A 13,576-nucleotide genomic window follows, 5' to 3' on the forward strand; every position below is an offset into this window, starting at 1 on the left:
GAGTGGTTCTCAAGTACATCAAGAATTATCTTGAAGTGAGACAAAATATATTGCACTGTGCTCTCCATATATGTCTTTAAAGTTACATATGGCCTAATTAATGGGATTAAAGAATGACTTGATGGGATAGAGGCAGTTTGGTGCAGTAATTAAGGCAACGGGCTAGAAGCTGGGAGACCCTATTTCTAGTCCCCCTTTAGGCACGAAGCTTGCTTCCTGATCTTGGACAGGTCACTGTCTCTCAGCTCTTAGATTAGAAGGAGGCAAGGTCTCTTCCAAAATCTTGCCAAAAAGATTGCAGGGACTTGTCCAGGCAATTGGCAGAGACAAAAAAAAAAAAAGCTTGGTTATGGAGTGCCATAAAAAAAAAACCTTCCACACTGCTATAGAAAATACATTGATATACACTCCTTGGAGTCCTCAAATATATGTTCCATTAGCTTTGGTAATGTTTGCATAATTATAAACATTTGTATATTGTGTAGACTTTTTCCTTCTTTTTTGAAATCTCTACTATGCTATCTTTAGTTAGCTTAATATTTTTCTGTCTGTGGTTCATCTCACATGCAGTTAGTTATATATATTTGCTTGCAAAACAATCACTGCAATACTTTTGACAATTATTTTTTATTTTTATTTTCCAAACATTCCTTAAACAGAAGCTCAGGATAGATGCTAAGAATGAAAGTGTTTGAAGAGAAAGAAAAGGCTGGCATATATCTGAACACACACACACACACACACACCAAACTCAGGCAGCAATGAGAAGCTCTTTCAGGAAAGAAAGAAAACATGTCACTTTTTGTGGTAGAATGTAAAGCTTGGTCTGTGGTGATGAAGCAAGCAAAGACTTTAAAAGCATTTGGTAGTGATACATGCATACACATTTAGCAGTTTAGGAGATGCAAGTGAAGAGAATTTGAGTCTAAGGCAGATGTAAGTTTATTATTCTGATTCCTGAATTTATCTCATAGTCAGATATAAATGTTATTATCAGGAAGCATCTTTGGAGTACAGGCTTCTTGGCCTTACTCTGATTTGGTTTTGTTGCTATAATTTTATTTATTTTGTAATGTTAACAACTGGTCTTGTCTGTTTCCTCTGCCTTGGTTTGCTTCTACAAGAAATTCAAATATTATAAAAAGGTAAGACCAAAAATCAAGTATATTTGGCCAATGGAAAAGTTGAGCTCAGAAACCAATTCCGCTAATCTGGAATGGAGCATGCCACAAAATACTTTATCTACTAATTGGACTGAATATAACACAAGACCCTAAATGTAAAGCTATTACTATTTTAAATTTGTGGTAATTTTTCACAAGGAAAAATGACCTTGCTCTAGGGAAAGGTATAGATGCATTCAAATGAACTCAATGATTCAATAGATTTGTTATTTAATTTCAGCATTTACATGTTAATGCATTGCTTTGGCTCTCATTCTTCAATCTTGAAATTATAATTACATTCTTAGTTATTAGGAACTTCATTCTCTTCATTGATACTTCATAGAAATCATTTCCCCCTTTTTCCATTAAAGTCCTTTTCTTTCTGATTACATTGGTATCATTTTCTCATAAGCCCCAGGAGAAAAATGTCTTTTTCTGACCTGTAAAATAAAAGAAATGTTATCTGAAACCACATGTAACAAAAGTTTTAAATGCTACTCTAGATTTTTATAAATTGGTATCTACCCTGTTTCTCCAACAATACAGCCTCCCCCAATAGGAAGTCCCAGCATGTTTTATAGGCATGAAATGAAATTAAGCCCCTCCCCCCAAATTAAGGCCTATATTAAAACATGCAAAATGAGGGGAATGGTGGGGGGGCTTGCCATTAGGAAGTACTTTTGTTGCACACCCGGATATGGTGCTGCCTGCGTTGACCCCGATACGAAATGCCCCACCAACGCCGAGGTCAACATCCAAGCTGTCACTGCCCACCCAAAGATGCAAGGGAGGGGGAATTAAATCACCCCCGAAAAGACGGCCTAGCCATTTTTTCGGGGCTCAAAAAAAAAAAAAGACCCGGCCTTATTATATGAGAAACACGGTATAATCTGAAAATAGTTGTCAGTAATGATATCTCTAATTTCACAACTGGTTATTGTAAAATGCCAATTATGGCAGAAACAGGATTGTAGTTTAAAATGAAGTGAGTTGTTTATGGACTAAATTTGATGTGAAAGTGAATTCACAAATATTATTATTTAGATGCCTGTTATTGGAAGCAAATATATTAAAAACATCTTGAGAAATAAAGTGGGTGTAGAATTGCTTTGTTTCCTAGTGAGCTGTCCTTTAAAAATAACAATAAATAAAATAAAGCAATAGCAATTATGAGTATCTTTAACACCAGGATGTTGGTTTTGCACAGTATGATTTAAGCAGATCACCTGATTTAATCACATTCACTTAAAAAAACCCAAAATGTAGTTAGTTACCATTTAAGATACCATATAATCATGGATTTGCTACTATATTTGTGTGACACCAAAATGGTGACTAAATGAATCCTCCTACTGATTATACATAAATTACTTGGATTAAGAATACTTGAACATTATTTGAACATTATTATAACATTTGAGTGATTTAAAAAAAGAGGGAAGTTGAAATCTCACTTGAATCACATCACATTTTTACGCCATCAGGTAGAATGCAGGAGACTATATTCTCTAGTATTTAACGGCAGGTGGGGGAAAATGAAGACTGATAACTAGTTAAATTTTCTAAACTGTATTCAGAAACCAATACAATTTACCAAATATATTTCTGATATGTTTCTCTGTTCCCAGCAAGGGCATATAGTTTTGCTCACCTCCCTTTCCCTTAACAGATGGTGGAGTTTTGTCACCGAAGCCTCATTATGGTGGTTAAAAACTCACACCATCATTACCTCTGAAGCCAGGAAGCCATTGATGGAAGTTTTCATAGCTTCAGAGAATTTCAAGTCTCTTTGTGCACATGGCACAGCACCAAAATCATAAACTGACCAAGGTAGTCCCAGAATGTATAGCCAGCAGGACCTAAGACATTTCTTTGTTAATCATAATAATTTCTAACACGGAATTCATAGGAGAACTTTGCTTTACATAGATAAAAATACGCAAAGTGTGAGAAAAATTCTCCTAACTCTAAAAGTTCACTATAGTAATAATTCTTGCTGATTTGCTTCCCATGTGTTCTGTTATGATACTTACATCTGTCATAATGAAGATTGTGATTAAAATGCTATATCCAAGCAACCCAGAAGCTACTGGTACTAAGATCCAAAGATAGAGATGTTTATCTGGGCAAGAATCTATATCTGAAAGATTACAAAAAAATCATTTCAAAGATTCTACAACAAATCTTAAAAAGAGGGCAGGGCTGACATCATGATGAGAGCTCCAGGAGCTGTTGAAATCCCCACAGCTGGACAGTCCATTTGGACCTGAACTGTCCTGGAGAGACCATGGAAGGGGAGAGCGCATTCTGCTTATCTCAGGGACACTGCAAAGACCCTGGTTGATCCAGGAAAAGCACTCTAATCCGGCTGGAGGAAAGCGGCCATTTAAAAGCTGCTGAAAGGTTGGGAAAGCTCAGGAATGGAAGAAGATACAGAAAGAAAGTGTGTCAGTTTTGGGTGAGACTTTTTAAATTTTTTCTGGCTAAGAATGAAAGAGTACCCTAAGGGGGAAAAGGTTTTAAGAAGATAGAAGACAGAAGATAAAATAAGTGGTGAAATTGAGCATATCTTTACTGTCAAACTTAATTAAGACTATTTTACTGTGCTTCAATAAGAGATTAACTTTTAACTGGACTGGACTTTATAATAATAACTAAAGGAAGATAAATTTTAATTCTTACTTTAAATATAGAATTTGGACTATTTTTCCCTTTTTATTTTCTCTTTTAAAAGTGAACTTTGCTAGAAACTTTTTTGTTACAATATAATAAAGTAGTGAAAGTAAAGCAATAGTGGCACCTAGAGGCTACAAAAAAAGCTGAAGAGATCAAACATGAAAAAAATATTTTGGTTACAAGCTGTTTAGATTCAAGAGAAGATAGAGAGCTGAGTACTGAATAATAATTGTTTAAACAGGTGTTGCTCTCGCAAAACAATCTAAACAGCTGGAGATTGAAGTGGAAAGGGAAAAGACTACTGTGACCTTGTACTATATCTTGTTGATTCTTTGACTTTGCTTTTTGGATACTACATGGTGGCTGGATTTTCTTTGTGACCTATATTTGAAACTACAGCTTTACTATTTTCAATTGTGTTTTTTTTCCTGATTGCTGGTATTTCTCCTGGGCCTTTTTTGCTTTTCCCTTCCCCCCCGCTTTGCTTTAGCCTTTTTGTTGGGATTTACCTCCCTCCCTTCATTCACCTCCCTCCCTTCATTCATAAATACTACCAGTGGATTACTTTTTCTGTTTACTTTTTTCCTTATTGTTGTTATTGTTTTTTCTCCTTTTTCTTATATTGCTTCTTTGAGGATTTTGTATTTTTAAACTCTTTGTTTTATATCTATCTATCTATCTATCTATCTATCTATCTATCTATCTATCTATCTATAACTTTTTTTGTTCCTTAGGATGAAGAATTTGGTTTCTCTTTCTTCTTCTTTTTATTTTTTCTTCCTTTATAATTGGATTAAGGTAAAAGAGAAGCTGAAGAAATTTTTTATTGGTGATACCTTTTGATTGGGATTACAATTAACCAGAGATGAGGAAGACAGCTGCTACAGTTTCATTGATCCCTACCTCCTCCTCTCTAAGTCCAGTGGGTCAGCGATCAATACAAGCCATGTTACAGCAGGAGAAGGAAAGGGAGAAGGACAAGGAAAAGGAGGTTTCAATGCAAGAATTAAAATTGATAATGCAAGCAATGCAAGAACAAGGGAGGCATATGGAAGAGAAAATGGGGAAAATGGAAGAGAAAATGGAGAATATACAACAGATATGATGAATGAAGAAAGAATGCAAAAAATATAAGAAAGAGAAGATCAGACAGAGAAAAAAGTAGGAGAAATAGACAACAGGCTGACAGCAGTTGAGCAAGATAAGGGAAAGGTAATGATTGCCTGGGAGATGGACAGAGCAGATTTCTACCTAAGATTTCAAAATATTGAGGAAAAAAAAAGAAGAAAACCTTGCAGAAATAATGATAGAAGTGTTGGCAGGAACTATGGAGATAGCAAAAGAAAAAATGATGGATGGAATTGATGAAGTATTCTGAGTGTATACTAGATATGCTATGAGAAATAAATTACCCAGAGAAGTCCATGTGAGTTTTACTAAGAAAGCAATTAAAAGAGAAATATTACAGAAAGCAAGAGATGACCCATTGAAATATAAAGGAAAGGAGATTACAGTCCTAAAACAAGTACCAAGAAAAGTGAGAGATTTGAGAAGAGAATATCAATTCTTGACAAAGATCCTAATTAAGAAAGGAGTGAACTACAGATGGCTGATTCCAGAAGGCTTGATGTTCACTTGGCAAGAACAAAGACATAGATTGGATTAAATAGAGAAAGCAGAACAATTTTATGACAAATACTTTAGAGGAAAAGAAGAAGAGAGAAGAGATGAGGAAATAATTAAGCTTCGAGAGGAGAAAAAGAAAAAAGAGAAGAAAGGACATGAGAAGAAGGAGCAATAGGTGGAAGGGTGGAAATAAAGGAAGCAAACGAGTAAAGATCAACGAGAGCAATAAACCCTACATATAAAGTGTAAACAATGGAAGAAGGAAAGAAGTTAATCTCAATAAATATAAATGGACTGAATTTGGGCATCAAAAGGAAAAAAAGTTTCATAAGCTAGAAAAAATAAAGTTAGACACAATCTGCTTACAAGAAGTGCATTAATAAACAACATGTTCAACTGTCCCAGAATTGGGAACTTACATACTTCATTGGCACAACAAAATAAAAGAGGAGTAGTCCTATATATTAAGAATACAATAAAAGCTAAACCAATTTTTACAGATGAAGAAGGAAGAATATTGTTGGTGGAAATAATAGACAATAATTTAAAGATACTTCTAATAGCAATATATGCACCAAATGATAAGCAAGATGAGTTTTACAAAAAGTTACATAAGAAAATAATTGAATTGGAATATGATAATATATGTATTCTTGGAGATTTCAATGCTATAGTGGACAGAGTTGGACTAAAAAACACAGAAAGTAAATTAAAAAAATAGAAAGATGTTGTGACTGGAAGGATCGATCCTGCTGGGAGTTTTGACTCTGATGACTCTGACGATGGAAGGTTGGAGCCTGATGTGAATGTGGAGTCTGAATTATCAGAGGACACAGACGTGAGCCAGGAAGATGAGAGATTGTCGCAGAGACAATCCTCCCCAGAACCTTCGACTTCGTTAATTCCAGCAAATGATCAACAAAATGAGACAGAAGTTTCCAGCGAGGAAACTGACAGATCGTGGGTTGACGCCAGAACTAGGAGAACCAGGAAACGTCAATCTGAAGGGAGGCGTCAGGCCAAACATTGATTGGAGAGACTGACACGCCTATCCAGGTTATTTAAAGAGGCATGCTGACTCTCAAGTTTTGCTTGGAAACAAAGTGTTTGATGAGTCGGAAGAATACATTTGAAGTGGCCTTGTGAGTTATGGACAATTCTGATTAGCCTGACAGGTTCTGGGAAGTCTGCCAAGGACTGGAAAACTGTGCTAATTTAACCCTTTTGAATCCGGTTTTGTTTCTGCTTGAATATTTTGAATTCTGAAACCTTGTCTTCTCATCTATGAATATAGGTGAGACATAACAGAAAGACACTGCCTAAATCTTTTTTCAAGTTGGTAGAGGAATTAAGTATTCAAAATGCTTGGAGATAAATGATTGTTAAGAATAGACCATATACATTTTATTCCAGTAGACACTTATCATGGTCAAGATTTGGATGTCAACGGAATTAATCTCAAATATACAAGAAGTAAATATTGAAACAAGTACTTGGGTGGACCATAATCCAATATGGGTCAAATGGAAGGGACAAAAGAAAAGATCAAGATGAACTCTGAATAATTCCATTTTGAAGGAAAAAGAATTTACAAAAAATATAGGAAAAAGAACTGCCTTTTTCTTTAAATAAAATAATGAGGAAACTTCATTACAAAATGTATGGGACATGATGATATTAGAGGCAAGGGTGGGATGCTAATGTTTCGGCCCAGTTCTATAGAGCCGGTAGCTGCGAAGAGCAGCTGACACTGAACTAGTTTGGTGTTTGGCCCACCCACCTGCCTGAGCTTTAGGCTGTCCTTTATTCCCTGCTTTTTTCACCTCAGCTGCTTTGCATGGCACAGCTGAGGTTGAAAAAGCAAGAAACAAGAGGATTTTCAAAAGCTGCGCACCCAAGCGCAGCGCTTGTCAGCTTGTGCAGGTGGCACAGCTGATTTCTTGCAAATGCTGCACACGTGTAGTTCAGAGAACCAGAAAATCACTCCACTACCTGACCCCTCCCCTCCCCACCCACTCTCTCCTTACCTGGCATGCGAGCCATCCAACTTTCCTGGTTTGATAAGTTGCCATTTTTCCTTTTTTCCCCTGACCATCAGCTATTCTGCTCCACCAGGAGATTTAGATTAGCTAGAAAGCAAGAAATCCTTGGGTTTCTTGCTTCCTAGCTAATCTAAAAGCAGAGCTGAAACTTCCTTAGGACTGAAGATTCTACTTTTCAGTGCAGAGTCAGACTCAGGTAGCCAATTGGAGATAGATAGATCTCTAAATGAATCTGATTCAATCTGCCTGCCTGCTTTGCCTGTTTTGGGGTAAAAGTTGCTCTTTTTTATAAAAAAAAATTCAATATTTACATACATGGTGTGTTCTGAGTTAATTTTATGAGTTTGCTTGCAAGTAAATTTTATGTGACAGACTCAGGTAGCCGATTGGAAATAGATAGATCTCTAAGTGAATCTGTGATTCTGTGAGCAGCTCAATCTGCCTGCCTGCTTTGCCTGCTTTGGGGTAAAAGTTGCTCTCTTTTTTATAAAAAAAATAAATATGTATGTAAATACATGGTATGTTGTGAGTTAATTTTGTGAGTTTGCTTGCAAGAAAATTTTGTGAGTTTGTTTGCAAGGAAATTTTGTGAGTTTGTTTTCAAGCAAATTTTAGGAGTTTGCTTGCAAATAAATTTTAGGAGTTTGCTTGCAAGTAAATTTTATTTACTTGCAAATAAAAGATAGCCAACTGGAGATAGATCTCTAAGTGAATCTGTGATTCTGTGATTCTGTGAGCAGTTCAATCTGCCTGCCTGCTTTGCCTGCTTTTGGGTAAAAGTGGCTCTTTTTTATTAAAAAATTCAATACTTACATACTGGTGTGTTGTGAGTTAATTTTGTGAGTTTGCAAGCAAATTTTATGTGACAGACTCAGGTAGCCGATTGGAGATAGATAGATCTCTAAGTGAATCTGTGATTCTGTGAGCAGCTCAATCTGCCTGCCTGCTTTGCATGCTTTTTGGGTAAAAGTTGCTATTTTTTAATTTAAAAAATCAATATTTACATAAATATTTATAATATTTACGTACAAGTCATGCCCACCCAGTCACATAACCACCAAGCCATGCCCAGTCAGCAAGCCACACCCACCCAGTCACATGACCACCAAGACACACCCACAAATTAGGCCATACCCACAGAACCGGTTGTAAAGAAATTTGAATCCTACCCCTGATTAGACATCTGATGATAACTTACACAAGAAGGAGCATTAAAAAAGGCAACAGATCTCAGAAGAGGACTACAAGAAACTGGAGAAAGAACTACAAAGATACAAAGATATCCACAAAAAAAGAATCTTAAAAGTCAAATGGAAATAATTAAGCATAAAATGGGGCTGATGGAAAAAGATTTGGCACAAAAAATTGGGAGAGCTAAACAGAAGTTTTTCGAAAACACAAATAAACCAGATAGATGGCTAACATACAAACTGAAAAAGGAGAGAGAATCGAAAAGGACAGCACAATTAATAGATGAACATGAAATGATTTGTTATGGGAATGAAAAAAGAAAAGGAATAGTTCAGAAGTATTATGAGAAATTATATGATCAAGAGTATATTGAAGAAGGAAAAGTAAAACAATATTTGAAAAAAGCAGAATTACGCAAAATACCTGAGGAAATTAAAATAATATTAGAAGGGAAAATAACAATGATGGAACTGACAGAGGCAATAAATAGGCAAAATACTGGGAAAGTACATGGCCCAGATGGACTACCAGCAGAACTTTATAAGACATTGCAGGAATCTCTCAGCATTACAATACTTGAGGTAATGAATGAGGTATTGATAAAAACTAAAGTACCTCACTCATGGACAGAGGCATATATTACTCTCATACCAAAAGAGGATACTAATTTACTGATTTAGATAAAAAAAACTATAGACCCATATCCCTGCTTAAGGTAGGTTACAAAATATTTGCCTCAATAATGGCAGAAAAAAGATATTTGAATTATTTTATACATACAAAATATTTTGAGGATTTAAATGATGTTGATATATGATATATATAAATGATATATGGCAGGGAAAGAAGACAAGAATTAAACTAAAACTATTACAGGACACTAGAATGAGAGGAGGTTTTGGATTACCCAATTGGGAATTATATTATCAGGCAGTAATATTGATTGATGTGGATGAAAGAATGGATTGTTTTGAGAAATACTAGACTGTTAATATTGGAAGGTCATGATCTGTAATTGGGGTGGCATGCATTTTTATGGTACAAGGAAAGTAAAGCACATGGATACTTTCGGAGACATTACATTAGAGACGCTTTATTATCAACATGGGAGAAAATAAGGGAACATTATTTGAAAATACCAGTCTGGTTATCAACAATAGAGTCATTTGCATATCCAAATGTTTTTAACATGGAACATATTGTTAGATATAGTGAAATTTTAAATGAAAAGAGTGAACTCAAAACAAAGCAAGAACTAAATGAACAAGGGATAAATATGAATTTTTACTCATATATGCAAATACATTCTAGATATGAAAAAGATAGTAAGATGAGTTTTATAAAGAATTGACTGAATCAGATAAAAGGTACCAAAGAGAGGATGATTAAAAAAAAATTTGGGTTATTTATTAGGAGTGAAATTAGAAGAAGAACAAGTTAAAGAAATGATGATTGCTGGGTGGGGGGGTGAATTTTGGATATGAGATAGATTTGGATAAATGGCAGAAATTAGGGACTAAAAACTATAAATTAACAATGTCAACAGCTTATAAAGAGAATTTGTATAGGTGTCACTTACCCCCAGCAAGAATAGCAAAGATGTTCAAGGACAAATCGGCGAAATGTTGGAAATGTCATCAGATACCAGGAACATGTGGTAGACATGTGCAGAAGCTAAAAGATATTGGACTAAAATACACACATGGTTGGAAAAATGATAAAACAGCATATAAATTTAAAACCAGAGATATTTTTATTAGGGATTTTACCTGAAGGTTATAGGAAAGAAATAACATATTTGATTATTAATGTATTAACTGCAGCTAGAATTGTATTTGCTCAAATGAGAAAATTCTGACGGAGGAGGAGGTGATCAAGAAAATAATGGAATGTGCAGAAATGAGCAGACTAACATTAGCAATTAGAGAGCAAGAAGAAAAGGAGTATTATAAGATTTGGGATTTATTTTATCAATGGCTGGACAGAAGAGTAAGAAATTGAAGTATATTGTAATAGTAATGATATATTATAATAGATTATTTTTGAATGTTATACTATTAATATAATTTAGTAAGAATTGAGATTTGCTTTTAAAGATAGTCTGGAATTGAAATTAAAATTTTAATGATAGTATAATAATGATATAATATGATATAGAATGTTGATTAAAATATAATATGATATTATATGTAAAGTTAAGAGGAAAGGATTATAGATATTGTGCACATGATATATGTACCGAACTGACACATTGAAAGGTTTTATTTGTTGTTTTGTTTGTCATAAAAATAAAAAAACTTTTTTAAAAAAATAAATCTTAAAAAGACTTAGCAATATTGCACTAAACCAGAACAAAACAAATTATATTTTAACACAGTGAGATTTTTTTTTACAATGTCTTTGTCTAGGTTCATCTTGAAACCTTCAAAAGACTATGGAGATTTTAAACTTAGAATTTATTCCTAAGTGTGCATTGCTAGGCTTCATGGAGTGGGAATGGGTCAAAACTATTATTTGCACATCTCCATGTCAATAAATAAAGTGATGCAGCAACAACACTGAGATCTGTGACATCCTATAAATCATCAAAATAGCTTTATGGTACTTTGATGCTTCTGTGCAGGTAAAGAACTATCCAGTCAACCTGAAAGACTTCTTGGGCAACCCAAGTTTGGTTTGGGAAAAGCTGCCCAGTTCTAGGGAGAGGATCAGACCCCAGAAAGAAAAAGAGAGACCCTTCTTTTCCTTGTATTGTGACCTGGCACGAAGCTCCTAAAAGTAGTTAGCATGATTTACAAATACTCATAATTAGCTGAATCAGAGGATTTGGCTAGTATGGTTATTTGGAAATATTAATGAACTCAGAGCTCAATATGCTAAAAAAATAAAGTAATAATCCTAACTCAACTCAATTATTATATGATGGAACATGCTGGCTAGGGAATTCTGGAAGTTAAAGTCCATATTTCTTCAGGTTGCCTAGGTTAAGAGATACTGCTATATGTCCTTTGCTAAGCACACATAAGGGGCGCTTATGTAAGGCATGTTGTTGGAATTACTTTATTAGTCAATTTATTAGTCAATTATTAGTCAATTTCAAACAATCAGCTACATTCATGAATTCCTTTTCTCAACATTTTTTTAAAAGCATGTTTAGTTTTTTTCTACTCATCAATGACAAAGAGCTGAGCCCCCTTTCCTTTGACTGGATAGTAGGGTGGAGGGGATATCCGTTCAATCTGGCAAATGTACAAACCAGCATCACTTGACTGTAAACCCAAAAGTGTTACATTTACCCAGTCATGACCAGGATAAACTTGGCATCTCTGGTTTTCCTTCTTGTTGCCTAATATGATCCCAGTGTGAGTAAAGGCTGAGGCGCAGATCTCAATGGACCGATTGTTTTCTTCTTTAAATAAAGTTACTTTTAGATCTTCAGCATTACCCATGTTCTTGATTTCACACTCAAAATAGGCAGTTTCTGGTCTCTTTACCACCATGAATGCTGGTTGGGTTACTTCCATGACTAATACAAAAACAGACACAGAGTTCTGCAAATACAAATCATCTTTGTAGGAAAAAGAATGCTAGCCACAAAAAGGAGTGATACTGATTTTCCAGTCATTGATATGTTTTAATCCATGTGTTTAGATGTACTTTCAACATGGATCTAGTAAGTCTTTAAAACCAATTTATTTTTGTTTAGGATACCTTATTTACTATTACTTTTCTATAAATTGTTTAATTAAATGTTGTTATAAAAAGAACTAATTTCCCCAAACTATGCAGAAATTCTTTGCAAGAAACTACATATACAACAATACATATACTACATATAGCAATCCCCACCACAACAATAGTCCAGTTGCTGTGAATTATTAATGTCTCTTCTTGACCATCTTTCAATCCTGGAAAAATCTGTCAAGATTTGACCACTGTGATCTACCCACCTTTTGTGAAGCCAGAAGCTATGCTGTAAACCACAAGTGTGAGCAGAAGTGAAATCATCTCTCAATCAGATGTTCAATCCAAGTCAATGCAAACTGGAACAATTCAAGTCTTTATCTAGAATGCCAGGTTACTAAGAAGATACTTTTTCAGAATACAAGATTTCGTTTTAACAAAAATTGGAGAATTCACACTGCTTATGTATGAAGAAAAGAGAAATAGATGCAAACACAAGAAAAGAAAGAAAAATACCTGAAAAGGTAATAAAAGTTTTGTTATGGCTTTTTGAAAAGGAAGTTGTGGGTTGGCTCAAGGCGTGCACAACTAACATCAAATAGCAATGAACAAAGCAAGAATTCATTAAAGAGCAAAATCAGTTAATTTGAAACAAGTCGATGACCCGAAGGCATTGAAAGTGTGTGATTATCCAATAATTCTAGGGTTAATTCATTTTCTTCAATTCCCTCTGTAGTTTTCATTCAAGAAAACATAATATATTTTATGTATCAGTTATTACAATCAAATAATGCCTGTGATACACATCACTTCAATTCAGTCATAGCTTCAGTCCTTATCACTATCCTTTCCTGAGTCATGGATTCTGGTAACATGAAGCTTGCTCCAGTGAGCCCTATAGACCAACAGAACATTTTTATTTACATTCTAAATGATGTCAGAATGTTGGTCACTCAATAATATAGAGTTGCTATGTGAGATGAGCAGCGATATAAATATAATAAGCACTACAAATATTTTTCATGTTCTCTATTATCATCATATTGACATAAAATGCAAGTGAATTTGGAAAAGTTATAGTAATTATAATATGTGTCAAATATTTGAGTTTCAATATTGGTTCTTTCAGAAGTTTGTGATTAATTTCTTAATAGTCATTTGGATTTTGAATATTTTATTCTAAGGTTTCCT

At 34.6% G+C, this 13,576-nt stretch overlaps 1 protein-coding gene across 2 annotated transcripts; it reads right to left on the reverse strand.

Annotated features, from left to right (window-relative positions):
• Positions 1-1,377: 1,377 nt before the first annotated feature.
• On the reverse strand, positions 1,378-12,913 carry CTLA4 (cytotoxic T-lymphocyte associated protein 4). Of its 2 annotated transcripts, XM_087922352.1 has the most exons (4): positions 12,652-12,913; positions 11,871-12,227; positions 3,200-3,303; positions 1,378-1,606 (listed from the first exon to the last, which is right to left on the reverse strand). In XM_087922352.1, exons 1-4 carry the CDS (start codon positions 12,707-12,709, stop codon positions 1,553-1,555), a joined length of 573 nt encoding a protein of 190 aa, XP_087778478.1. In that variant the 5' UTR covers positions 12,710-12,913; the 3' UTR covers positions 1,378-1,552. The 2 variants fall into 2 exon arrangements, 1 of the variants encoding a protein (XP_087778478.1); XR_015741207.1 differs by lacking the exons at positions 1,378-1,606; positions 3,200-3,303 and having other exon boundaries at positions 11,874-11,940.
• Positions 12,914-13,576: the final 663 nt, after the last annotated feature.

This window comes from Pseudonaja textilis, chromosome 1 (genome assembly GCF_049901715.1).
Source record: "Pseudonaja textilis isolate UNSWEBS1 chromosome 1, rPseTex1.2, whole genome shotgun sequence".
In the NCBI taxonomy this organism is placed as follows: Eukaryota; Metazoa; Chordata; class Lepidosauria; order Squamata; family Elapidae; genus Pseudonaja; species Pseudonaja textilis.

What these genes read in the sequence shown, in the direction of transcription:
- CTLA4 (XM_087922352.1), bottom strand. Translation starts at nt 12,709, where the DNA reads ATGATTTCACTTCTGCTCACACTTGTGGTTTACAGCATAGCTTCTGGC. An exon ending in TCAGCTCTTTGTCATTGATG is followed by an intron (nt 3,304 to 11,870) that starts AGTAGAAAAAAA and finishes ATCTTTCAGATA; the next exon opens with TAGATTCTTGCCCAGATAAA. An exon ending in CAATCTTCATTATGACAGAT is followed by an intron (nt 1,607 to 3,199) that starts GTAAGTATCATA and finishes TTTATTTTACAG; the next exon opens with GTCAGAAAAAGACATTTTTC.